This window comes from Corvus hawaiiensis, chromosome 12 (assembly GCF_020740725.1).
Source record: "Corvus hawaiiensis isolate bCorHaw1 chromosome 12, bCorHaw1.pri.cur, whole genome shotgun sequence".
In the NCBI taxonomy this organism is placed as follows: Eukaryota; Metazoa; Chordata; class Aves; order Passeriformes; family Corvidae; genus Corvus; species Corvus hawaiiensis.
Genome location: NC_063224.1, coordinates 3,340,558 through 3,367,419, shown reverse-complemented (window position 1 = coordinate 3,367,419; position 26,862 = coordinate 3,340,558). Strand labels below are relative to the sequence as shown.

At 45.2% G+C, this 26,862-nt stretch overlaps 2 protein-coding genes across 2 annotated transcripts in view; both read left to right on the top strand.

The window, feature by feature from the left end:
• Nucleotides 1–10,795, top strand: part of USP10 (ubiquitin specific peptidase 10) — a 47,375-nt gene extending 36,580 nt beyond the window's left edge. Inside the window, exons 8-14 of the mRNA XM_048316565.1 lie at nt 825–928; nt 1,668–1,767; nt 2,982–3,162; nt 5,617–5,782; nt 7,388–7,532; nt 8,571–8,636; nt 9,687–10,795. Coding sequence (XP_048172522.1) covers nt 825–928; nt 1,668–1,767; nt 2,982–3,162; nt 5,617–5,782; nt 7,388–7,532; nt 8,571–8,636; nt 9,687–9,874 — 950 coding nt within the window. The 3' untranslated portion in view covers nt 9,875–10,795. The remainder of the gene's footprint in view (nt 1–824; nt 929–1,667; nt 1,768–2,981; nt 3,163–5,616; nt 5,783–7,387; nt 7,533–8,570; nt 8,637–9,686) is intronic.
• A 4,997-nt stretch (nt 10,796–15,792) lies between these two features.
• The window catches only part of CRISPLD2 (cysteine rich secretory protein LCCL domain containing 2), a 30,743-nt gene continuing 19,673 nt past the window's right edge, over nt 15,793–26,862 (top strand). Inside the window, exons 1-4 of the mRNA XM_048316838.1 lie at nt 15,793–15,896; nt 16,758–16,804; nt 20,821–21,146; nt 26,431–26,549. Of these exons, the coding sequence (XP_048172795.1) occupies nt 20,904–21,146; nt 26,431–26,549 (362 nt within the window). The 5' untranslated portion in view covers nt 15,793–15,896; nt 16,758–16,804; nt 20,821–20,903. The remainder of the gene's footprint in view (nt 15,897–16,757; nt 16,805–20,820; nt 21,147–26,430; nt 26,550–26,862) is intronic.

Sequence of the window (26,862 nt, the reverse complement as noted above, 5' to 3'; positions counted from 1 at the left end):
GATTTGGAACAAAATGGGGCCATAACAGGTCCCTTAAGCAATTGGAGATTGCCTCCAGGAGTATTATCCTGGCTTCTGATTCCAGTGGGAAAACTGTAGAAGTGTCTGATACCTGCAAATACATATTTAGGCTCAATGATGATTATAGAGTGAGGAATGGCCTATTTTTTTATGCAAATAAATTATCTTAGAGGTTTCAGTTGTTTAATCTTAATTTTAAGCAGAGTCTGTTGTATTGCAAGCTTGTAGGAACAAGCACATTCCTGAAACTATTCTTTATGTAACATGATAAGGAAATATTACAAGGAGCTGGTTGTTCCAGTGATTTCCGAACAGTTCAGACATTTCTGTGGTTTCTTTCTGTAAAACAAATCTTCCTGGCTTATGCAACTTATTTTACTTGCAGGTCATTTTATTGTGTAGTTTTCAAGTATAGTTCTGAGGCCTTGTATTGCCATTAGGTGGAACATTCTGTCAGGCTGTTCCTTGGGGTTTTTCATTCTGCAGTGAACACAAGTGGTCTGTTAGAATTGCAAATACACAAAAGGTTTAAATGGTCTTTGAGTACAAAAGAAATGCAAAAATGTAAATAGCACTAGAAGTGCTCCTTTATGATGGCTGTGGATATTGTTAATCTTCAGAGTGTTTGCTAATTTCTTCTGACCATCTGGGAGTCTGTGCAGGGTGATGTGAGATGTTTTAAAACAATGTTTGCAGATAAAAGTGCTGGACTCCAAATCTAGTGATGTGAAGAGAATGTTAAGGTAAAATGTAAAGAATCTTTTCTATATTGTTACTTACATTAGTTCTCTTTCACCTTGCAGCTTTAGGTGATAAAATAGTGAGAGACATCCGACCAGGAGCTGCCTTTGAACCAACCTACATTTACAGGCTCTTGACGGTTATAAAGTCAAGTCTGTCAGAAAAGGTGGGATTTCAAATCCTTGACTTGTGGAATCGCAGTGCAGGGCAGTCACAGGCATTAAAACTCTGCAAAGCCAAACCTCAGGCTTCGTGCTCTAATGCCACTAAATTCAGCTCATTGATAGTTCATTGTAATGAAGCTCGACTGTCTTGGGACCTGAATTATAGGAAAATGTTGATTACAGGTTTGGCAGTTTGATAGGCCAGAATAATGGAAAAATTACTGTTGGAATGGAACATCTTTTTTTATAATGGAGTTACCGATCAATTTACATTTAAGAAATGAGCAGTTGATCATTTTTATGAGGAATTCAGCTAAGACTGATTGAAGATCCAGAAACTTTAAAATACTTGTTCATGTTTAATTTCAATTTAAAGGAAAGATAATAATTCAAATCACCCTTTGATTTGGCATTGGCTTGACAGCAACTTTTAGTAGTGGTTGTAAAAGAAATGGGGGAAAAAAATAGCAACTCACAAGTTAAATGGAATTTGTATTGGGAAGAATGCAGAATTCTTGTAGCCATTGTGGAGCTTACGTGGGTATTTACTGCTTAGGGCAGTTTGGTTTTAACTGGCTAAAAATGAGGTGTTATAACAAAATCTAAACTTTATTTGACATTGTAACATTTGACTGAGTAGTTGTTAAATGAATAGGAGAAAGCTGCATGTTCAGTGAACCTTCTGTTAAAAGGAAACCATGAAAATATCATAAAGTTAATTGAAAAAAATATTTTGTTCAGGGCAGGCAAGAGGATGCTGAAGAATACTTGGGATTTATCCTCAATGGACTACATGAAGAAATGCTGACCCTCAAGAAACTTCTCTCTCCACATAATGAAAGTTAGTGGATTTTTTTTTTATAGCAAACAATTCATTTCAAGTACTGTTTTTGTGTGGTGATTCTGGAATGCAGAGCAATGCTTGGAGTAGATGTTGAGCTAGGGATAGATTGTCATGTTTTAGAGAACTCAGACATTAGCAAATACTGTTTTCTTAAAATCTGGATAAAATGAGTCCGTTTTGCCCAATTCACCAATGATCTGAAGAGTTACTGGGTTTCTGGAAAGGCATCATAGTTCTGTCAATACTCTGACAATAAGTCACATCCCTGCTTCTCCTGAGCAACAAAACTCAGTATTACCCATTTTTACTGAGCCCAGCTGAGCATTCTTGGGGGCTAACTCGAGGTGACCAGTCTTGTCTTAAGCATTGATGTGTTTGTCATTTATAACACCTGCAGTGTCCGTGGTTTTTGACTGTCTCCATGGAAGTTCAAAAATATGTCAGTGTCCTCTTCACTGATCTTTAAACCAGCTGTTAAGGTCTTTCTTTTAAAGTGGAGACTTCTAGAACAATGGCTAATTTATATCTAATATAAACCAACATACTAAATTATTTTAAAATTCTTACTAACGTGGAGAAGAATTTACTTTGAAAGAATTGCTAGAATTTGTATGCAGCGTAAAATTCTGTTTTGTTTTATAGTGGCTTTAGTTTGAGCCCCCTGGAACAAAATACTGTGAGTCTTACCTAAGTATGGAATTCAGATCACTAGTTATCCAGTTTCTCTTTAGTAGGGTAAATTTTTTAGGATATAAAGTCATTCCATATTTTGTTCCTTAGCTGTGTGCAGTTTATAACCTCCTGACTTTGGCACTGGCTGGGAAAATATTTGCTAAGCGTTGGGTTCCCTGTAAAATACCTGTGCAGAGAAGAAATTGTATTTAATAATGGCATAATTCTCTTTCCAGAATAACACTTGACTTTCTAATTTTCTACCCCATAAATTTACTACTAAAAATATATCAAACTTTGCTATTTACATATTACAGTCATTAGGGAGCTGCCTTCTGTTAATACATGGATGTGTCCAGCTGGGAGCGAGCCTGCAATATGCATGTTCCTTTTTATTTATCAAATCTATGATCTATGAAAACATTTTATCCTCAGAAAATAATTTGTATTGGGTTTCTTGCTTTTCAAATCCTCTATCTGTCTTGATGTTTTATTTGTCAAAAACCTCAATGTGTTTTTTTTTCCTTGGTCACTTGAAGAACTGTCGGTGTCCAACGGCCCCGAGGCTCAGAGTGTTCCCAAGGAAGAGGAGCAGGAGGAGCAGGGGGAAGGCAGTGAGGATGAGTGGGAGCAAGTGGGACCTCGCAACAAGTCCTCAGTCACTCGGCAGGCTGACTTTGTCCAGACTCCAATCACTGATATTTTTGGTGGTCACATAAGGTACAGTACTTTTTCCTACAAGTTCTTGACTTGTAGTGGCCGAATCTTTTTAAATGTCTTAAGTGAACAGACTGTTTTGATATTCCGAGCCCTGAATTGCATATAGGAGAGGAGTTTGAAATACTTATGCTTTGAATACTGTCTTAAGAATTCCAAAGCATTTTAGAGCTACCTAATTTTTGTGACCTCTTAGGAGTCTCATCTCATGTTACAAATAAGGATACTGAGAAAGAATGAGATTTACAGAGTTAAATCTTGACAGTGGAACAGTGAAATAAAAAAATGTAGACTTTAAGTTATTCAGACCCTTAATGCTTCCCAGAGAAAAAAGCTGTGTTTAATAGTAAATAAATGTTAAAGGCAAAAAAAGTCTGGAAAAATGGAAATTGCTACAAGATGTTACTGGAATGAAAAGAATGCAGGTTATTACTTATACGCAGGTCTGATACCATACAAAGGCAGAAAGTAGATACTGAAAGAATATTTTTTGGAAAGGAAGCCTCCTGACTTGTTTGGAGAGATGTATAATTTAAAATGAAAGCAAACACTTGCTAAAAACATACTGCAAAACAAAACTGCTAGACTTGAATTATTTTTAAATTGGAGACAGACACTTAATTGCTGGTGTTTGACTCTCTGTGTTGCCAGATATTCAGTCTAGAAGTGTGAATAATGTGGGCTAGAGCCTTCTGCCTGGGAAATGCTCTGAAATTATTTATTCTACTGGGTTTTGAGCCAGACAGCTGGTAAATAAAACTATATTTTCCATTGAATTTGGCAGACAGATGTTTGTAGGTATTGATGGAGTCCTGCATCCACAGTTCACGTACCCAAGGGGGTGTTAATAGCCCGGGCACATTTATCAGAATTTGTCAGATTTGTTTAGATCTCTACATGATTCCATCAGTTTTTGTATTAAAAACACTGAGATGACGCAGTTTTCTGTAGAAGTGCACAGAAAATGATAAAAAGCAAAGGCAAGAGTGGAAAAAGGCAAAACCTTGCCCTGAGCAGCAGAACCACAGGATCCAGTCCAACATCTCCTGGCACCACATCCACTTTATTTATCTTTCACACTAGGGCACAGCTCACCACAGAAACAGCATCCCATGGGATGTTGGAAAGCTTCATCCTCTGGGCGTGGAGATAGGAAGGACTGAATATAAAACTGCCAGTAGAATTCCACTAAATGAAAGCATCAGAAACTGGGAAAAGCAGTGAGGAGAAGATGATTCAAATTGGCGTCTTTTAGCTGGAGAAACTTCAGACTTGGGAATTTTTAGGCTGTCCTTGAGAGGCTTGAATCTATTAAATGTCTATTTAGGCATAATTACTTAAAAAACCCCAGCCTGTAAAATCTTTCTTAGCAACATGAGGCTTAAGTGGGAAAGTACAAAGTTTTCCTGAGAATTCTTGCAGTGGCTGAGTAAATTTTCATTGAAAATGATGCATTTTCCCATGTCCAGTTGAGATTTGTAATTATCCTAATAAGGGACATTGTTACAGGGAAATCATAGCCCAGCAAAGGTTTTGCTATCAAATCAATTTCTGCATATCTTGTGAAGAAAATATTCTGTAGAGGTGTTACAATACAATTTCTAATAATATTTTTGTAAATAAAGGTGCTGCTGTTTTTCATGCATTCTCTTTCCTCTGAGGGATATATATGTGCCAATATAAAGCTGCCCTGGCTTTCTGTTGGTGCTTCAGAGCTTTGCTCTTTTGATTATCCTGAATGTTAAAATTAATCTGAACATTAAAATTTCCTTCCTGACCTGGAAATATTCCAGCATGGCAACATGGATCAGAGCTGTGTCAGTTGTAATTCTGGTTTCGAGCTTTGTAATGCATAACAACATAATAATTAATATACATGGACAAAGCCTGGATACAGAAAATGATGGGAAGAAAAGGAGCTGCCAGTCCTCAGTGGAGCATAATTCATATTTCCTATGGCAAGATTTAAGCAAACAATTTAAAATCACAGTGAAATTTGTCTTAGTGAAGTGCCTGAAAAACCTGTGTATATTTGTTGGAGAATGTGGAATCAGCTGTGATTTTTACAGTAGAACACAGATAAGCACTGGCACTTTGCACTTGTGAAGAGCTGTTGGAAAACTAAATTAACAGAGCCAGGAGGTGAATTTTTTTTAAATGCTTTATCAAAATTTTCAGTCTTTTTCTTTAAACTTTGGATGCTTATCCAATTACTTTGCATAAATAAAACAATTCAGTTCCAATCCCATTCAGAATACTCTTAGTGGGTGTTAAAACCGCTTAGATTGGGGTGAAGTGGGGGTTTCCTGTTGTTAAAACCATGTTTAACCTTTGTATTTGTATTTGTTCTTGAATTAACCATAACTTGAGTTACTTAAGTAACTCATTCTTCTTTGAAGGTTCTGTCTGGTTGAAAATCATGCTTTATTACATTTTGATTTCTTTTTTTCTCCACAGATCTGTTGTTTACCAGCAGAGCTCCAAGGAGTCTGCCACGCTGCAGCTTTTCTTCACCCTGCAGCTGGACATCCAGTCGGACAAGATCCGCACTGTGCAGGATGCCTTGGAAAGTTTGGTGGCAAGAGAGTCTGTCCAGGGATACACCACAAAAACCAAGCAAGAGGTGTGCTCTGTTCACCCCTTATTTACAGCCAAGTGCTAAACTTCATTTAAAAGGGTTTTCATAGAGCTCTGGCTTTACAAAGAGTTGTTGGAACACACTTTAACAAAAGGGGTACAAACCTTTTCAGAGTGTCCTGCAGCAGTGAAATGCCAGCTCTGAAACAAAGCCAGGCCTGTAAATAGCTGGGGTTTGAGTTGATGTAGTAATTTTTTGGGGATTTTACTGGAATATGTACTAAATTAACGGGCTCACCTGTGGTAAGGATACATCATGTTATGTTCAATATCACAAGTTAATGATTCCTGGGGATTGCCAGATGCTGTTAGTAAAGCAGCTCTTCAGAGTAAATATTTTGTTATTTTCTATTTACAAATAATACATTATAGTAATAATTGCAATAGAAAAGTACTTGCAAGGAGGAAAAGCCTGCCTTTGGTTTGGCAGGTTGAGAACTTGTCACAGAGGGGAATAATTAAACTTCCCTCACTAAGGCCTTGCCTTGCTTCCTGTGGGGGGCAGTAGTGAAGGCATCTCTGGTGTGCATGGATTGCTCACATGGGAATTTTGTGTGCACTCTTGATAACTCTGGAATTGTAGGTGTTCCCTCTGACATTCACATCTGTATCTAAGTTTTCGAGAATAAGATTAGATAAAGGATGATTCATTTTCCTTGAAAAGCTAAAGATGAATAGTGGAAATTTGTTTGCCTTGAATATTCAGAACATTTATTTCTCCAGTTGTTTTCCATGTGAAAAAGACATTTGCAATTCAAGCTCATTATGATTTACCACAAAGATCTTGTTGTTCTTGCCACTCATTTTTTTGGTTTTTCCTGCAAATGGTTTAAAGTTTTTTGACTGACAACCCAGTGCTGGGTTGGAAGAAATGGGTGTTCAAATTAGGTGCTGCCTGATATTTCAGAGTTTGGATGGAAATACAAGCTTCCACAGTGTCTTCCAGATCTTTTTTTCAAAAGAAATTCAAGTTGAAATAGTTGTTCTTGTATTAAAGTTTGTAGTAAGAACACTGAACATACTGTCTGTAGAACCTTGGAAAGAGATAGTACTTTTCCCCCAAGAGTTTCTATTCCACACTTAATAGGTTCTAGCAGAATCAAGCCATACATTGAAAAATAATATGCTCATGGTTACCAATAAAGATTTTTTTCAATTAAAAAATGGAGAAAAACCTTAAGCAGTTATTTTGAGAAATATTTTTATGTCTTCATTTCTAGGAAGGCAAAACATTTTTGTTCTGCAATTCTGAGCTCAGTTCCAGGTTTCCAGGCAGAAATTTTGTGGATTGTTTGGTTATAATTATATAAAAATCACTGTTTAGTAGAGAAAAGTGTGGTCATAACTCATGTTTTTCTCTTCGAAAATACTGAGTTCTCCTTGAAGACAACGTTAGGATTGAAGATTTCGTGGGCTTTAAGTCATAAACACGTATTTATCATAAATTAATACGCAGTAATAACAAATCTGGGGGTTTGCTGCTAGTATTTACAGTGAAATACTTATTCCTTATTTAAAGGAGTAATTTTGAGGAGGTAACAAAAAGTTAACAAAAAATGACAGGTTTTCTTCCTCCCTGTGTGTGTGTCAGGTGGAGATCAGTCGAAGACTCACCTTAGAAAAGCTGCCCCCCGTTCTCGTTTTACACCTCAAGCGCTTCGTGTATGAGAAGACTGGTGGATGTCAGAAGCTAATCAAGAATATTGAGTACACTGTTGATCTGGAAATCAGTAAAGGTAAAAGATTTATGAACAGAATTTCGCCCTCTTCATGGGAAAGAGAATGTTGTCTTTCCTTGGGCTGTCTGTGGTTCAATTTTCTTCTTTTTCCACAAGATCTTGTCTTTGTCGTTGTCTGAAAATGTGGTCATTTGGGTGAATGTTTTGTATGGGTTTTTTATGATGAAAGATCTTAAAACCTTTGGCACTTCCTAGACAATGGCTTGGCCAGATGAGAGCTTCCTGTGGATTTATGGAGTAAGGATATAGGCTGCTGAGGGCAAATATGGGAAGTGATCCCCTTGGATGAGGGCTGTGTCCCTGTACAAGGCTGTTGCCAATATTGGATATTTTTATCACAAATTTAATTCAGAGTCGTGTCACACTATTTAATTAATTAGTGGCTGATGGAAGGAAACTGGTGTTTTATTGAAAATGTAACCTGAAGGTAGACAATCCATAGTGCAGAGCTTAAACAAGGATCCTTTATTTAGCAAATATCCTAAGAGATGCTGACTTTAAGTGGTGTGAGATTGGAAATTGTCCAGCATCTGAAGCTTGCCAAAATAATGCCTTTTGTTTTAAGCTGACAAATTGACAATTAACCACCCAGTAGCTCAAATAGGAATAAATAAAATTAATGTATACTCATATCTCAGCTGAGAAAAGGACCTTGTCAGACAGTGCTCTTTTGTTTAACTTAATATTTTATTTTTCAATTTTCCTTTAAGATTGTAAGCATGACTTGGAATCTGATTTTGTCATTGTCTGACAGGAGGAATGAAAGGGGAAAAATTGAATAAGTCTGATCTTTCACTCTGTCTTTTTTTCCCTTCATTTTTTGGTGATATTTTTAAACCTTTCATAAAGTACAGTGTTCAGCAAACCTGCAAATTCGCTTCTTTGAAAACCAGTTATTAGAGCCACGACCATTCTTGAAAGGCTGCAGAAGAAATTTCCATTAAATGTTCTTCTTTGTGATAGTGTTGGTTTCTCTGAAAAATAGTTGATCCTCTTGATATGGGATTTCTAATTTGTGACTTTTTCTTCCTCCAGAGCTGCTATCTCCTGGTGTGAAAAGTAAAATTTCAAAAGGCCAAAGAACCTACCGGCTCTTTGCAGGTATTTTATCCATGTGGTCCCTGTATTGCAAATGCAAATTCTGCATATGGAGATGTAGAAACACTGGATTATATGAAGTGTTTTCTTTTAAATCGCACTGAAGTAGCTTGTGGGTGTTAGATTCTTGTGTTCAGTGGGGTTTGTTTAGAATCAGCAGATTTGGTGTGCTTGGGAAACACTGATTTGGACAAGGGATGGGAGTGCCAGGACAAGGGGAATGAGTTTGCAGTGCCAGAGAGCAGGGTCTGATGGGATATTGGAGGAAGTCCTTCCCTGTGAGGGTGGGGAGCCACCTGCCATAAGGATTGGGTGGGACACAGGGACCTAAAGCAACTCCTTGGTTTTACAGCCAAATCCCAGGGCACTGCCCCAGTTTCCTTTTTCCAGATACAAAGATTATTTGAGCCATACAAAGCCAAGGTGTTCATCCCACCCAAGCCTCTGGATGTCATCCCATTGAGATTGATCTAGGCATTGATTGCAGGCAGCTGGAAAGTCCCATTTTCCACTTCCCCAGGGGCAAACCAGTCCCAGTAACCATCAGAAATACTACCAGGGGAATATTTGGGATGAAGATTTGTCTCCTAGGACACGTGGTTACTTTCTTCCCTGGGAGGGTGGGGAGGCCCTGGCACAGGGTGCCCAGAGCAGCTGTGGCTGCCTCTGGATCCCTGGAAGTGTCCAAGGCCCCCCTAGATGGGGTTTGGAGCAACCTGGGATGGTGGCAGGTGTCCCATGGCAGGGGCTGGGATGGGATGAGCTTTAAGATCCCTCCCAATCCCAAACCATTCTGTGATTCTGTGGCTGCCCCACCTACGGACTTCTCCGTGCTCCCTTGGGCCGGAGCTGGAGGTGTCCAAGGCAAGGCCGGACGGGGCTTGGAGCACCCTGGGATAAGCACAGGACGGAGCAAGCCGAGCTTTTAGGTCCCATCCCACGATCTGGAAAGCCCTAAACCCTGAGGTTCTTTGCTAGAGCAGCTGCCAGCACGGGGAGCTGTGGGTGCCGTTTCCCCCTGCTTTGCCATCCCAATCGCGCTCTGTCCCGCAGTTGTGTACCACCACGGCAACAGCGCGACGGGCGGGCACTACACGACGGACGTGTTCCAGATCGGGCTCAACGGGTGGCTGCGCATCGACGACCAGGCCGTCAGGGTCATCCACCACTCGCAGGTGGTCAAGGCGGCGCTGGAGCGCACAGCCTACCTCCTGTACTACCGCCAAGTGGACCTGCTGTGACCCCGCCGCCCCGCTCTCTAGAACGCCAACTATCACTAACTTTTTCTCCTGTAAATGCTCTTCTGAGTGAATCTTTTTTCCTTTTTTTCCTTTTTTCCCCCCTCCCCCTTTTTATTCCTTTTTTTTTTTTTTTTTTTTTTTTTTTGGTCCCCTTGCAACTATGGGATAGAGTGATAAAGGAAGCTGCCGTTTGTGCACAACATGGTTTGTGTTGACTTTTTGACTTTGCAGAATGAAGTCGCTCGGTTGGAAGCCTCGTGAATCACAAAAGTAGTAAAAAGAAATAAAGTTCATCCGAGTTAATGCTGAATCCTAAGATAATAAAAAGGGGATTTGCATTTAATCCCCACTTTCTAATTGCGTAGTAGAAGAAAACCCTGCACCAGCAACAGAACTTGTAGATTTCTGTGAAAATGTTTTATCTTTACTTCAGTAAAAAAAGAAAAAAAAATTAAAAAAAAAAAAATAAAAAGCTCTCTCTGCTTCCCCAATAGTTTTTTGATAAGTGGTAAAATATGAGCCGGTGTGTATGAGATGGAAATGGTCCTTTGTGCTTCAAAACATGTACAAACTGCAGAGTTGCTGGTTCCTGATAGGAAGACACATTTTAATAATTGTGCGATGAGAAACTGCTTAAGTACACATTGCAGATCAAATATTTGGAGTTAAGATGTTAGTCTATATAGATGGGTGATTGTAACTTTATTGCTATTAAGAAATTTCAAACTGCATTTATGCTTCTGTGTACATGAAATTAAGAAAATGGGCAAAAATAATTAAGATTGATATTTCTTTAAGTCTGCTTTGTTTAATTTTGCTGTCTGCTCTCCTATAATGTTGAGTTCCTAATTGTACACAGTTTAGTGATACCTAGAAGTATAAAGTTGTCGCCCATCAATAAAAGTCACAAAGTTGGTTTAAGGTGTGTGTGTGGGTTTTGTTTTTCCTCAGGTGTGAATCCTACCCTTGGAAACTCCATAGGTTTCTGTGTAGGACTTCTCAAGGCATAGGGAGCCTTCCCCAGATGGAGATGATTTTTTCTTTTCTTGATACTTCAGAAATGTTCCCATTTTGCATTCAGGTGGAACTGAACTTGGAGGGGAAAGGAAAGGGCTGTGGCAGTCCAAGGGCTGAGCACTGAGCAGCCAGGAGAGGGAATGGAATTCCCTCTGTATCCTTCCGAGAGCCCTGCACTGTTGTTTCTGAAGTAGATGGTGGTTTGTTTGTCTCTTCTTCAGCCAACTGACATTGTCATGGAGAACTTTGGGTAAAAATATTTCCTTGATCAGCTTCCCATTGCTTTCTCTCTAAAAACCTCTATATATTATTTAATGCTTTGATGATAGTGGTGTTATCTGCTAATTCCATCATGGGATGATGGAAGCTCCCTGGTTTGTCCTGACTCTTCTGCCCTCTTGTGCTGTCCCACATGGGACAGAGTTTCCTTCCCAGAGCTCTGGATTGTAGGAAGGAGCATCCCAGCCCCATGGCTCTTTGGGGTGGTGCTGGTCTGCTGAGAAAGTTTAATGATGCTCTGTTATGATTTTGGATATCCAGATGTATTGTTATGTTTTTGCTGATCATGCTTTATTAGTATTTTCTGATTAACAGATGGTGACTGAGACACTGCTCATGATTTTGGTGACCTTCCACCAGTCCCAAAACAATTATCTGTCCAAAGCTCACTTGGATTTTGGCTGTTTGCAAGGAAAACAACATGTCCTGGAGCTGGGGTTGCCAAAGGATTGGTGCTCCCAGGGCTTCCCTGTGATGGGAATTACCCCAGACCCCCACTGGCAAGAACTTGAAATCTTGGGGGATTGGGAGGTTGTTCCAAAAAAGAAAGAAACCAGGTTTTGAACGTACTGTTCTGTGCTGGTTATTATTCACATCCTGTTTCTGGAGCCTGGTTGAAGTGGTTTTCTGTACAGCAGAAACCCTGTTTTTAGTTACTCCTGTGCCTGTGTTGAGTATTTATTTAGCTGTATCTCCAGTGAAGAGATGCATTTCTGATAGTGCAGGTTAACCTGAATAGCCCAGAGAAAACTGCAGGTGATCAGTAATTAAAATAATACTTGATAGAAGTTGCAAGTGTTACTATTTTACAGAAATGGCAATGAGTCATTGCCAGTTTAAAAACCAAGTGCTGAAATTCTCTCAGTATGACTTGGAAGTGTCTCAGGATCTCTTAAAAGCGAATTTTTGAATTTTTCACTGAGGATATTACAAATGTATTTGTCACTAAAGTCCTTCTGCAGTGTATGAAAAGGGAAATAAAAATATGTGGCAACAGTGATGTGGACACACAGCCACAATTTTTATTTTCTGTATTGAATTCCTCCCATTGTTGCAAAACGAGGAGTTTGCAGCTTTTGATCGTTTGCTCTGTGTGTGATTATGTAAAAGAAAACCCCAACACCCATGACAATACACCGTAAATCCGGTGGTTGGTTACTTAACTTTAAACCAGGATTTGCGAAATGGGGTTTTTTTAAATGCACGTTAAGACCTGAAGTTTTCAGAGCTGAGAAACTGGATGTGCTGCTCCAAAGGGCTGTGGGGAAAACCTTGTGCCAGGAGCCAGATATGCAGGGGAAGGGCTGGAGGGGCTGAGGGAGGAGGGTTGTTACAGCCACGAGGTGTTAGGGGATGGGGGAAGGTGTTTTAAGTGGGAAACTGCTGTTTTCCACCATTTCCTCTGGAGATGATGTCCCTCCGGGGCTGGGCTGCAGCAGAGGGCACTGCTGGGCTGGGCCAGGTCCGGGGGGATCCAGCTCCAAGGCGGCTGCCAGGATTGATCCCGAGCTGCCAGCAGAGGGTTTGTCGTTGTAAATATGCCCTAAGTCTGCTGCTTTTCACTAGGAATGAAGAATGAGCCTTGGACATGCAGGAGATGTTGCCAACATGTTGGAGATTCCTGCAACTGGGGGTTTATTTCAGGATATTTTAATGACCCAAAGGGGTTTTTTTTGAAAGGATTTGTTTTGGCAAATAACAACATGTAGTGGCAGTTCACCTGGTCTGGGTTGAAATCACCAAAGACGGGTGCTGGGTTAAGAGACCTGAACTGTTTCAGTCTGCAGATGTGACCCGGGAATGGGGGGAGCTGTGGGAACAAGGTGAGGGCTTTTCATGGAGTCCCAGACTGATTTGGGTTGGAAAGGATCTTAAAACTCTTCTTTTCCCCACCCCCTGCCATGGGCAGGGACACCTTCCACTATCCCAGGCTGCTCCAAGGCCCCTCCAACCTTGCCTTAAGCTCTTCCAGGGATGGGGCAGCCACAGCTTCTCTGGGCACCCTGTGCCTCACCACCTTCATAGAGAGAATTTTGTAGATTTTAATTCACATTTGACTTGTACTCAGTGCAGTCGGTGGTGTCTCCCCAGTTTTCCAAAATTGCTGCAGCTTCTGTTCTTATTTTGTTGTTTTACCTCGACTTTTTCCTGGTCACTGATGAAACCACAGATTTCTAGGGAGTTGTTTCCTTGCTCATCATCAGCTGATGAAGCATTTGGGGGAATGTTTTTTAGTATGAGAAGGTGGAGAAGAAGCTGCAGATGAACCTGGGTGGTCAGTCCTGCCCCAAAACAGGAGAGCAGCAAGAAAGAACAAATAGGGGCTCACAGTGCCAAGTATTAATTGTGTTTGGGAGTAAATCTATCAATGCCTGCCTTTCCCTCCTGTGATTTGGATCCCCACGCTGTTAATTCATCTGCTGGAGTAGCCTCTGGATTGCATCATGGTCAAGAGAGGGGCATCTGGAGTGATGAATGTGGCAGGGACTTCTTGCCCGAGGCAGGAGGGGGATGTGAGCAGGCAGCATATGGGGGGTGATACCCCCAAACCTGAGCGTGGCCGTGCCCAGTGCCCAGCAGCAGCAGCTCAGGGGCTGCTGGTCCCCCCTGTGCTCTCCCTGTGATCACAGACAAGTTTCTGCAGGTGCCCTGCTAACACTTCATCCTGTTGATCCCCTTGTGCTCCCTCTGCTCTGGAGCAGGAGTCAAACCAGGGAATACCCTGCAGCTCTGAGCCTCTCACTCTGTTCCTCACCCTGCCCTGCGCTGCTTTGGGGCCGGTCCTGCCGAGCTCTTGTTTAAATAGGAAATAAAGGGGCATTAATTCCAGTGGAGATCAAGACTCGCTGTCTGCCTGGTCAATTAGGAGGGCATAGGGAAATCTGTGTCTCTTCCCATTCTTTGGCTATTACATTAAAAGCCTCTCTCCTAATATATACTTATATATGCAGCCTGCTTTATGTGGCTTTTACCACATATGAAATGGAGACGTTATAATCAAGGCAGTAATAACGAGGAATGATTAAAAGTAACTTCTGATTGTTTTGGCTTTGGTGGAACATATGACCCCAAACTGCTGACTCGAGACAAAATCAGGCGGGTAAAAATTCTTGTTCCAGGCTGTGCTCATCCCTGAGCACAACCAGGCCCTGTGTATGCCTCGTACAGTGAAACCATCCCGGTGTATATAAAAAAATAAATTAAAAAATCAGATCTTTGTAAAGCAGCCAGGTTGATGGAGCAATCAGACAGCCCAAACCATCCTACAGGGATTCATTTCCCATAGGGATATTTGCGGAGATTACAAAATACCAAATTCCTCTGAGGTCTGGAAATTATTTGTACGTCGGTATGTGAGATTTAAAATGAGTTAATTCAGCTTTATGGTAATTGAGTGAGCAGCACCTTCTGAGGGCTGTGAGTCAGGGCTGGGGATCTGCATGGTTTTGGGGTGGCAGCCTGTGTGGGGGCATGAGGGTTCACTGTGTTGGGGTGAAATTCACTGTGTCTTGGGGAAATTAGGAGTTGGGGGGGCTGCAGCATGTTTCAGCTGATTAAATAAGCCTACAGCAAACTCACTGATGCAGAGGGAATCATAAGAGCAAGGGGAAAGAAAAAAGAGAATACAGTGATTTGACAGTAAAGCAGTGCAGAACCTTCTGTCAGCCCAGTTCTGGGTGGTCTTTGAGTTGCCTGTGTTGGTGTCAAAGTCTGAGCTTTTTTGGGAGCAAACTGCCCAAATTGCACTGAATGGCTCCTGGCAGGGCACAAGTGCCAGGTCCCACTGCTGGACCACGACCACATGTTGTTGGTTCACATACACAGTTTGTTTGGAAGTAAATAGAAACTCTTTGTAAATACAGCTGGGAGAGTGTGGGCAGGGGAAGAGCAGCCAGAGGGGCTGGTGTGGCTGTACCAGGCTGCGGGACTGGGGCTGGCTGGTGAGGACTGGCTGCCCATCTCAGTTTGAAATGGGGTGGGAGACACAGCCCCAGTGGGGACAATCTGTTCCTTCTTGAAAAATTCTGTGTAAGAGATGGGGTCAGCAGTGATGCCTTGGTGCTGACTTCTGAGGGTTCATTTCTTTGCTCGGAGCAGTGGTGCTCTCCCAGCTGCCAGTATTTGCTCCTCTGCTCCTCTGTTGAACGAGTTTGATAAATGTCCTTCTGCTTTCCGAGCGCCGCTGGGTTTAAACAAACCTCTGGGAATATCTTGTAAACTCCCCTCCTAGTAAACAGTAAATAAAAGTGGTTGATGTTTTGCCTGAAGAAGTAAATATTGACTAGTTAGAAGAATGGAAGGCCTTTTTTTCCCCAAGAACTTTGGAAAGAAGACTAGGCAGTGGATTTGGAAAAATCAGAGCTGCTTTTCTTGGATGGGCCGGCTCCCAGGAGACGGCTGCTCCCCTGGCTCCGTGCTGGGTGTGGCTGGTGCCCCTCCTCAGGGGACATCCCGGGGGATGTGCTGACCCTGCGGGACAGGGACCGCACGGGAATCCCGTGGATGCTGATGCCTGGAGCTGCCCTCTCCAGCATCCTGCAGCAGAGGTGCTGTGACACACTCAAGCTGTTACTCACGATAGTGGTTTGGGTTTTTCCTGTTTGTTTACTTCAAGAAAAAGGAAGGAACTTCTAGCTTGTCTTTTGCTCAATCGTTTCCTTTCACGGTGAGTAAAACCACGGAGCTGGATGCCAAAGCTGGAGCTGTTGGGACATCGGCAGGAGAGGTGAGTCCTCCCCGCGTGTCTCACCAGCTTTTCGCATTCCTTACTGCCCGTAGCTCCCGCTGTTGCACCGGAGCAGCGGCTGAGCGTGGGGAATGTCAGCGCTGGGAGAGCTTTGGCAGCAAAGCAGAGTGGGATTAATCTCCTGTTTCCCAGCTAAAGTCCCGATCTGGAAAAAACGGGATGCCATGGGGTTTACTTGGGGGGCTAGAACTGGGAAATCCCACAGCCCTCGCTGCGACGAGCAGGAATGGCTGAGCCGGCAGCCGAGGGCAGACAGCTGGCTTTAGTCCCTTACACAGAAAATTCCCTTCTGGAATTCCCCCTCCCTTGTCACCGGAGGCCCTCACCGGGGCGTCGCGGTCCCCCCTCTGCAGGGAGGATTCCCCGTGCCCCTGGAATCCCGCCGGGCTGCGACTCCCAGGGCCGACTGCTGGGGAGAGCACAGCCAACACTTTTATAAGATCAGGGACTGCCCCCCTCCTCCTCCTCCTCCTCGCTGCCAGTGTGACCGCCTTAGGGAGGGTGGTCCTGCTGCTCTGAGCCCCAATGACTGCCCTTGAAGTGCTGCGATCCCAACCAACACCCCTCTCCTCGTGGCTTCCCCCCCCCCCCCCCCCCCCACCCTTTTCCCTCCCTCTTCTTTTCGTTCTTGCTCCACGCCCGTTGTCACTGGGATGATCCAGGGTTCTCCTCTTTGCCTGGAGAGCATAAATACCACTGGGGAGCTCTGTGAGACTGCAGTTGGTCCGAGCTGCTGAGCCGAGACCTTGCACATCTCACACCTCCTGAGGCTTATTCCATCCTTTCCTCCTCCACCTCGCTTAAATATTTCAGACACATTAATTTATTTTCCTCAAGCAGGCTTGGAGGAGCTGCAATTACCTGGAGACTTAGGAATACTCAGCAAGGTAAGTGTAAAGTTCGGTCCTGGCTTCTGAAATGTGGTTTTGGGGGTGATGTGAGTGCAAGAAATTACTCTTTTAAGAAGGCACAGTTTTAGTAACTTCTTCAAAAAGTTGCCTGGATGCTATAAAATAACACAGGTTTGAGCTTCCCTCGTGTGTGCTCTGCAGAGTTTAATGCAAGATTAACAAGCATTAATCTTGAATGAATGGGAGGAGTTTGCAAGTACAGGAGTGGATTTCTGTGCAAATAGAAAATATCCAGGGGATGCTGTTGCAGTCTCTAGGAGCACATTTGTGTGCTCCAGGCTGCCTGTGTTTGTGCAGTTCTGCTCTCAAGTCCTGTAGGAAAGGAATTTCAGCGTCACCACGCGTGGTGTCTGTTAGCAGTGGGTTTTCCACGTGGTTTTACATGGAAACTCACCCACTTGGGTTCTGTGGGAGTGGATTGAAATGGAAGATACAGATGGTTTTGGCCCATGGCATTGAAGATGCTGAATCTAAGGGGGGGTTCAGTGCAATGTGTCACTGTTTTCCTGTGTCAAGGAACTTGTCATCCTCTTTGTCTTTGGAAGCCACCACAATTCTGCAAAGCTTGGAGTGTGTGCATCCCAGGGAAAGAGATGACCTGGAGTTTAGTGCATTAAGTTGTGGCTTCATCCCTGGATTTCTTTGCACAGGTTAAAGTTGATCCCAGGCTAACCCAGGCTAAAAGCTGATCCCAGGCTAACCCATGCTAAAAGCTGATCCCAGGCTAACTCATCCTAGATGCCAGGCTAACTCAGGTTAGAAGCTGATCCCAGGCTCAGTTTAGAAGCTGATCCCAGGCTAACTCCCCTCTGCTTTGCTGTTTTAGATGCTCTCCTGACATCCTGAGCTAACTTTGCATTTTCCTTCCGTGTCAGCCAGTGCCATGTGTAACTCCACAGGCGCTGGGATGTTTTAGCTGCAAATGCCACCCATAACCCAGGAGCAGGCACCCACTCGTGTGCTTTACCAGGGAGGCAGTCAAAGCTCAATGTCACTAAGGAATAAGGTGACATGAGGACATGAATGCAGGATCAGCCTGCATGTGGCTTCAGCAGCGTCTCTGCCAGGCTTCAGATGTGACCAGCTCTCCTGCTTTCCGTGCAAAGCAGACACCATCCATTAGCTGGGGAAATAGCTTTCTAAAAATAACCTATCCTGAAGTCCAGTGCTGCTCTTTAACTCCCTCAGACCCCAGAAGAAGGCCTCCCATTTCTTCCCACTTTGGACAGGCTTTACAGCATATTCAGGAGTCCTTTTCTGCTGACTCAGTCATTTCTGATGGCTCCCAGATGTTCACCTGGCACCAGCGGCAAGAGCCTGATGCGTTTAAAGGGAGGTTGTGCTCCTCCTGAACCCTTGAAATCAACAGCAGAGGCTTCCTCAGCTGACTGTCAGCTGATAATTTTCTGTGAATAATGTCAAACCCCAGCTCAAAGGCAACGTGATTTCAGCCTCCCTGGATGAGGAGCTCCTGCTGCAGCCCCGAGGCATTGCCCCAACCCTGCAGGGCCCTGGGACTGGCTAGGCTGGAACACACATGTCCAAGTGTTTCTTTGCACCTGGGCATGAGGATATTGGGAGGCAGATGGATGGACATCTGAAATCCGTGAGAGCTTTCTGAAACGTGAGCATCTTTCAGCTGCTTTCAATTAATCTGGCCAGGGAACTCTCTGCTCCCCGTCCCTCTCTGATCCCTTTATCCTTTCATGGGATACTCAGCGCTCCTCACCCCAAGCCAAAGCAGAGGAAGGGACTTGCACATCTCGAGCGAAATAGAAGATAAAGCCAAAGTGACCTAATTTTAGAGAGGTGCTGGTATCCTTCTGCTGGCAAATGAGACCCAGGGAAGCACATCCCGAGGAATAATGCAGCATCTGTTGCGAGGTTTTGGCCGGCTTGCCAAGCCAGACGCACTGGCTTCGCTGCGGAGCCGTGAGCAGGGCAGCTCCTCTGGCTCTCAGATGCTACAGCTGATTTTTTCAATCTGCCCTTTCTGAAAGTTCAGTGTTTGCCTTAGATGGGTGGTGGATTTGGGCTCCTGTTTAGCCAAGGGCACCCGGCCAAACGAGGGGTGCAACGGCCGCCTCTGAGCGCCGGCTGTTCCTGCAGGGAGAGCTGCTGGGGCTAAATGGCCACATTGTGAATGGCCGTGGCAGTGCAGCTATTTTTAAACTCCCAGGGAAGTGCCTCAAAGTAGGAATTGTCCCCCGAATTTGGGTCAGCCAGTCTACAAAAGCAACTGCTTCTTTTGCCTCCCCTACCCTTCTGTAGCCAGGTTGAAAGTCGGGCTCCTGCCTGGGGAGAAGCGAATGCCACAAGCAGGGCTGAGAAGAGGATGAGGTTAAAGGAGTGTTTGTCCCCATGCCACCGAACGTCCTGTCTTCCAGGTGTGCCTGGAGCTGGGGACAAGGCATGTGTGTTCAACTTGCTCTGCGGAGCGGGAAATGATGAGAAGCTGTTACCTAAACGGAGCAAATTACATCCTGCATTGTTGAACCCAGGCAAAGGCTTAATGTGCTGCCTGGAGAGAGGCTGAGGGCAGCTGGTTTTCATCTGCCTGAAGGTTCAGTCCGAGAAAGAAGCCTCAAACAGGGACTCTGTGTCTTTTGTGCAGTCAGCCAACAAGTTTTCGGGGGTTCTCAGAGTTTTTTTGGGGTCCCTGCCTGTGCAAAGCACCTCGTGCTTGCTGCTGTTCTCCGCAGATGCTGCTGTGCTGGGTTGGGGGAACAGGGCTTTGGGGCTTCGTGCTCGAGCATTGCTTTTCCAGCTGGGATTTAGACTGCTCTTTTCTGCTTTGGGTGGCTTCCAATCATCTGGTCCCAGAGTGTCCAAGTCCCGTGTCATTGGATGAAACTTCTCGAATAATTCCTGCTAATCTGGGGTTTGTTTCCTGCCTCTGTGTAGGAATGCTTTCAGCGTGGCTTTTAACAGTGCTGTCAAAAACAGATCCTCACCTCGTGTTGGAGACAGGGATGGGGAAACTTTCTTCCAAAAATTAGCCCTAAGGAGGGAGATCCTGTGCTTGCACTGTCTGTACAGATGCTTGCCCCGATGGATTGATGCTGCTCCGGTGGCTCTTGGATCCCACTGAGGAGCGCTGTGTGCTGCAAAGCCCTGCAGCAGCACATCTTGTCTCCTGTGAATAGCTCCTGATCCAAATAAAACCAGCCAAGGGAGGATCGCTAGATGGATCAATTGGAGCACGGGGGGGGGGGGGGGGGGGGTGGAAGTGCTTGGGAATGACAGGTGGAGCAGGAGCACCATGGAGCGAGGGACAGGGATTAAACGAAGCTGTTCCACGACCAAACCGAGACCCTCTCTGGGTGCTGACGGCATCCGAGTGTCTGGGAACACCTAATCTGGCCGGGGGAGGGCGGCTGCTCCTGCTGCTCCATAACTCACAGCCCTGGCAGCGCTCCCGCCCGCCGGGGAGCGTCAGCGAGAGCCCCGGTGCGTCACTGCCAGCGGGGATCGGGGCTGCTCGGCCCTACGGGGACATTTCCCATAAACAGCCGCTCTCACAGAGCCCGGCAGCTGCTCTTGCTGCTGCCTGACCTCCTCATCCGGCTCGCTGGGGATTTTACTTCCCCTTTTCTTCATAAACGTTCACGGCTTTAGGAGCTGCTCTCTGCGGGGATCACTTCAAGTGTCCCCCTGCCTGTGAAGGGATGGAGCTGGGGTTACTCGGAGCTGCTGGGCATTGCAGGGTGGCAGCTCCACCAGGGATGCAAGGGGTGCAGAAAATATCCTCCTGCGTGCCTGGGAAGTGTTCCCTCCCAACCTAGCATCAGTGGAACTCCCAGGTGTAATAAAGTGAGACCCCATCACTCGTGGTGTTGTTCAGGTCTTCCTGTCATTGGGGTGAGCGATAATTGTAAGCACCAGTCTTTTCCAAGCACAAATCTGGGCTGTGGGACCACGTTGTTGGGGGACAAATGCACTGAGAGCGCCTCTGGCACTGCTCTGACTGCCTGTTTCTCCCCAAATTCCAGACTTGCACTGAGCCACAGGAGTCCCTGCAAGAAAACCCACCATCGTCTTCATATCTGCTTCTGCTGGCTGTCGAGGAGGCGCCATGAATCCTGGCCTGCCTTGGATCATTCCTCTTGGATGTGTGCTGCTGCTGACAAAGACAGCTCAGAGCTTTATCTTGCCCAACTCGAGTCACCTGGAGAGCATCCTGAGTAAATACCAGCATGGGGAAGGTCACTCCAGATCCAAGAGAGCCATTTTATTCTCAGACAGACAGGAGATACTGATGCTCCACAATAAATTGAGAGGTCAGGTGTATCCAGTGGCCTCTAACATGGAGTACATGGTGAGTCTAGAGCCTGATACATTGCTTTATTGCTTCTTTTTTTCCTAACTGTACTTCAGTTTTCCTTGTGGTGTGAGAGGTGTAGCGAGTTTCCTCTGAAATAAGTTTTTCTCAAGAGGTTTCCTGAAGCCTTTCATTCCAGAGTGAAGGATGCTTTAGATCAGTGGCCTGTTTTGGTTGGAAAGGGCTGCTGATGGGTCATCAAGTCCATCCTCTGCATAGTTCCAGAGCTGGTTCCATTATTCACAGAGGAGCGTCTGGCCCAGCCCTGGATGCGGCTCCAGTGATGGCAATTCCCCAGCCTGCCTCAGCAGGTTCTTCCATTACCTTCATGGCATAAAAGCAGCAAATTTTCCCCAGTGTTTAACCCCTGCTCTCCCTGTGAAAGCTTTCAGGCTATTGTGGGGACACCGCTGGCTACTCAGGGAATCTTCTGGTGGTTTTTGGGTTGCCATCAGCAGCCACCCAATGCTGGAGGTGGCACCTGCCCTGGGTCACACACTGATCACCTGAGCTTAGCAATGTGAGCCAACCCTCCACAAGGCTACTGGGAATCTGCCCAGGACCACAGGGAGACAGGGCCTGAGGAATGTGGCTCCATCTGCAAAGCATTTCAATCACTGGAAATAGCCGGAAAGGCTTTGGGAGTTCCTGGGTGGACAGGCCAGTGCTGTTGGGTTTTGTAGTTCAGGAAACCAAAATAAAAGCTTGGTCAATGTATTCTCCCACTTCAGTGAGAGAACTTAAAAGTTCGAGTAAGAAATATGCCTTTGCCATCCACAATTCACATGAATAGTTTTTTCTCACCTGATGCCAGAGACCCTACTTTGAGCTATTTTTGCCATGCCATCAAAATATTAACAGGGCCACAAAATGATGTAGGCAAATAATTACTTTTTGTGTGCCTTTTCCCCGTGTGCAAATATAGTTCTGACCAAAACTAGTCTGACTTCAACTGTGTGCTCCTGCTGACGGATCAAATGATGGATGATTTGCTAAGACCGTGTTTAAAAGGGTAAAAGAAAAGTACACTTAAATGTAATATAAAATTGTTTGCCAGCTGTGCTGAAGTGAGGGCTGCAAATGGAAAATCCTGCCTTTTGTGACTTCAGGGAGAAGGGAAAGAGAAGGGAGGGCAGGGAGTGGTGAGGAAGGACAGCTGTCCCTCAGTCAGTCCACACCAGCTGGATTTTGGTCCCTCCTATGCCAGAAATCCCGTGCCTTTCTAAGAACCGGGGATTGTATCCCTTTCTCAGCGGCTCTCACGTTATCCTGCAGGGAAGTGCTGCCAGAAGAGGCAACTTGATTGATTTCCAGATGGTAAACACAAAGCATGAGCAAGCCCAAGGTGTTTTGGTTGGCTGTGGGGCTGGCAGAGCAGCCGCTGCCGAGTGTCCACGGCCCGGCCGCTGTTTGCGCTCGCGGCACGGCTGCACTTCTGTGTTTGCCTTTGCTCAGGGAGCTTTTCTAGTGGTTTTCATGGGTGATTGAGGGCAAATGAAAGGGCCTTATGTGCTCTGAAGAAAGGAGCTGAGTATGAGATGGTGCTGCTTGGAAGGGCTATAATCAGCCTTTCATGTGCTGGTGTTTACACAGTATGACTTGGAAATGCCATGTATATGCTGAACAGGAATTTCTCTTTAATCCTTTGTCCTGCAGAGGACATTTCTCATTTGGACTCGTTTAAGAGGATGGTCTGTCTTTAGAACCATAGATAAACTTTCCTCTTTCCCTTTGGTGCCGGAGTGGAGCGTCACTGGAGACGTGCAGGGATAATTTGTGGATGAGCAGGTAGAGCTTGTTCTTGCCCATCAACCTCCAAACGCTCCCTTGTGAAAATCCTCTCTCCCAGCTCCATATCTGACGTATTTAAGTGGTCTAAAATGGAAATGGGGGCTAATATATTCTAGGAAAGGGACATATTTAACTGCTACTGGATGAACTTCAGGTTTTGGACACTGTTAGTAAGAAAGCAAGAACACAGTGAGTCCTATGACTTATCTGGAGATCAAAAGAATTATTATATACACATGGGATAAAGGCAGAGTGGACTGAAAAATGAAGAAAGAAACAGTTTAGCTGCTGGGTTTGTGTAATTAATTGAAAGCTGGCACAGGTATTCAGTGCTAATGGAAAATGAGTGAGCAGGCCACAACTTCCTGACAAAACTGGGCCAGTTCAAAATTACCTTAACCCCTCCACCAGCTCCATGGTCGACACATCTAGTGTGCATTTGGACTGTTTAAGAGGTGGATGGGTGCCAAGGCCAAAACAAACTCCTTGTTAATAGTCCCAGAGCAAAAAGGACATAACGGACCCAGAGGAAAAAGGACATAATAGATCCTAAGGCATGGTGACCTTTTAAGATGGCTTAGTCAGATGCTTTCAGCAGTGATGAAAGGCAGAAATCTTTCCTCTTGTGGCAGCCTCAGAGACAGCTGGATAAAGCAAAATTATTCTCAGTGCAGATTGCTGGAAGGAAAACAGTTTGTTTTCATGTATAAGGTATGCATCCTTCCTCTCAACGGTAGGGTGGTGGCTCTCCCTGTCGGGATGGGATGGTGTTTCTGTGGGAGTTAGCAAAAAGCATCTCCAAGCCTCTGCCAGGACATGTCAGTCCTGGAGTTTGGTGCCACTTTAAAAAGGAAGCTGCCAGTACTGCAGAAATTCTGAGCTGGGGAGGAAAATGAGCGAGTAACCCGATCACTGCAATTCAGGTGTCTGGCTTTAGGTTTGCGAACTTGTTAGGCTGAGTGAGCAGACTCCTTGTGGGATGCATCATTAAATCTGAACCTACAAGTTGTGGTACAATATATGTCTTGTACATATGCATCTATTTTACATATGCACTGTACACTCCACTTTGAAAGGCCATTATAAACTCACAGGAGTGAAAAAACAGAGTCCATGTTCTAAATCACTTGGAATCACACATCCCCGAAGGACTCTCGACCTCTGCTTCTGAAGGAAGCTGAGCACAGGCTCGTTGCCCCTCTGGCTTCTGTTGTCCTCCTAGATACTGCTATGAATATTGGCATAAAGAATTCTTGCAAGTGTAGCTGGGAAAGTCTGAAATCTCTTTTCTTTTTCCCCCTATGTTTATTGCTCTGAAATAATTCCAGCCCCCTGACTGCATTCGCGTCTGAGAAGCAAGTGGCAAATAACTGCTCTAATTTAGATGGGATGGCTTTGTAATCCGATGCCTGCAGAACGAGCTGCTCTCCTCCTGCAGCAAAAAGCCGTGCAGAGATGGAGCTCCTTCCCAATTACCTGCTGAGTGTCTTTTGCCCGAGTTCATTTATTTTATCCGCAGGCACCAAAGGGAGACCTAACGCGTATGCTCGCATTAATTCCCATTTAATGGCCTTTTGCTCAGGAGGTCTCTGCATTAAATTAGGAGATTTGGAACATCCCTGCCTCCGGGGCTGCAGGGAATAAAGCTGGGTGGGAGTCTGAGGAGCTCGGAGTGCGGAGCGTCTTGGGAGAGTTTCTGTGGCTTTTGTGCTGTGGCCGGTCACTGCCGGGTGCACAAAGGGGGACACCACAGAAAGCTGGGCCTCGCCACGGCTGTGAGAGGGTTGGGAATGTGTGGTGGGTCTGATCCCCTCACTTTCAGTGAGCTGGAGGGCTGGGAAGGAAAATAATTTTGCTCCCTGTGTCAGAGCTGTGTCCATGGGTTTTGCAGACTGACATGGATTTGCTCGGTCACTGCTCAGTCCAAAGCTGAGCTGGCGAGCTCGGGGCAGCTCTGGGCTGCTGCTGGAATCTGGTTTGCTGAGAGTGCTTCATGATAAGCTGTTCTGGGAGGCCTGGGCTGTGAGCTCAGTGGGATGAGGTCATGTTTGCCTCACTGAGATAGTGGACACGCACCAAGTCCAGGAGACACTGCATTTTCCTGTTGTCTTATCTAGGGATGCAGAGTCCTTCCTCATCCCAGCTGTAACTGCCCGAGACTGTGTCCAGATACTCACTCAGAATGGTTTTTAAACGTGTTTGAGAGCCTGGATGCCCTGCAGCCCTCCAGTCTCTGACAGGTCCTTTGAAATGTTTGAGATCAGAAATTGCTTTTCTTCTGGAGAAGACAGGACTTGGAAAGAGCAGCTGGTTGTGATGGTAAATGTCCAGAGAGGACAGTCTCATGCTGGCACGTGGATGGGCTGGATGCACATTACAAGACCTCTCTTCTCTTTGGTTTTATTTGTAGGAATGTGTGGTACTATTTTTTTTATCCAGTGAATTATCCTCTAAAGGCTGCTCTGAATAGAGCAGCTGTCAGTAATTACACAATGAATTCAGAGCACTGGCTGCTGGGCCCAGTAAGTCTGGACTTTAGAACAAATACTCTCCTGGGCAGCAGAGCCAGCAGAGCTGCTTTCCTGTTTGCCTTTGTGTCATGTTGGAGCTCTCCTTTGGCTCACAACTGGGTGATATTCGATGAGGAGTGATCTCACCCCAGCATCCTGCCCTCAGTGGGAACAGAAATGGGATTTGTCACTTCTAACGTGATGCCTGCTTCAGTGAGAGTGGAAAAAGCTTAAAAACCCTGGGACTTTGCCACCTCTGATGTATTTGACTGGATCCACCGGTGGACTCTCAGTTATTCTGAAAGGAGAAGGGGAGGTGAGACTGGGAGCCTCAGACCCACACTCCTTGATTGAAAGGTTGGACCAAAGATCTCCAGCTGTGTGGTGGTGGAGGTAGTGGAGCTCTCCACTCCAACAGCTCTCCACTGCTGGAGTTCCCCTTGATGGGAAAGCCTGGAGATACCCCAACAGGAAGGACAACAGATGAAAAATCATGCTGAAATACATCAAAGCACTGACTGTTTGCTAGAATGCTTGCAGGACTCAGAAATATGTGTCATGTTGGAGATCATGGGATCTCCAACCTCGAGTTTTAATTTTTAATTTTTTTAAAACATATTAGAAAAACAACTGCCAAGAATATCTTCTGGTTTAGGGTGGTTGGTCTAGATGTGTTCTTGAGGTCTTCCCACGTGGGTTTGTGTGTTTTCTGATGACCTGAGTGAAGCATTTCCTCAGAAGCATGGCATCACCTGGGGAAAATCATAGATCCTTTAGTGCCCTGGACTTTCATGGCAGGGGAACTTGTTGAAAAATGTGATTTTAGCGCAGAAATGTGCTGGCTTCACCAGGACAGGCTGGACATGGGGGGCGATCTGTACCTTAGTCTTTCTCCACTAACTGCTGTTGGTTTAATCTCTCGATCTAGTAAGTCTGAGATGAAAAACTGACCTGTTCTTTTCTCTCCCCACACCCTGAAGACCTGGGATGAGGAGCTGGAGCGGTCAGCGCACGCTTGGGCTCAGGAGTGCATCTGGGACCACGGGCCCAGTGACCTCATCAGGTCAATTGGGCAGAACCTGGCGGTTCACTGGGGCAGGTAAGACTTGGGGTGCTACAGGATCATTGTAAAGAGCAGTTTATGGGTCCTCCTTTAGAGACAGCTGGAAAGCTTTGCTCTGATGCTTGGTGGAGCACTGGGGAGATGGGAGAAGAGCTGGGGGTCATTAATTGTGATGGCTTCAGTGGGATGGTTATGGTGGTAGCGCCTGCAGCCACCTCCCACTGACACTCCTCAGGAAACCAGCTTTGATTTGGGCTCCTCCATCCATCTGGACCTCGGAGTAACTCCTCTGTAACATGCTTAAGGTCACTCCTCCTTAAGGAGAACAGGCACAGAAGCCTTAACCCTT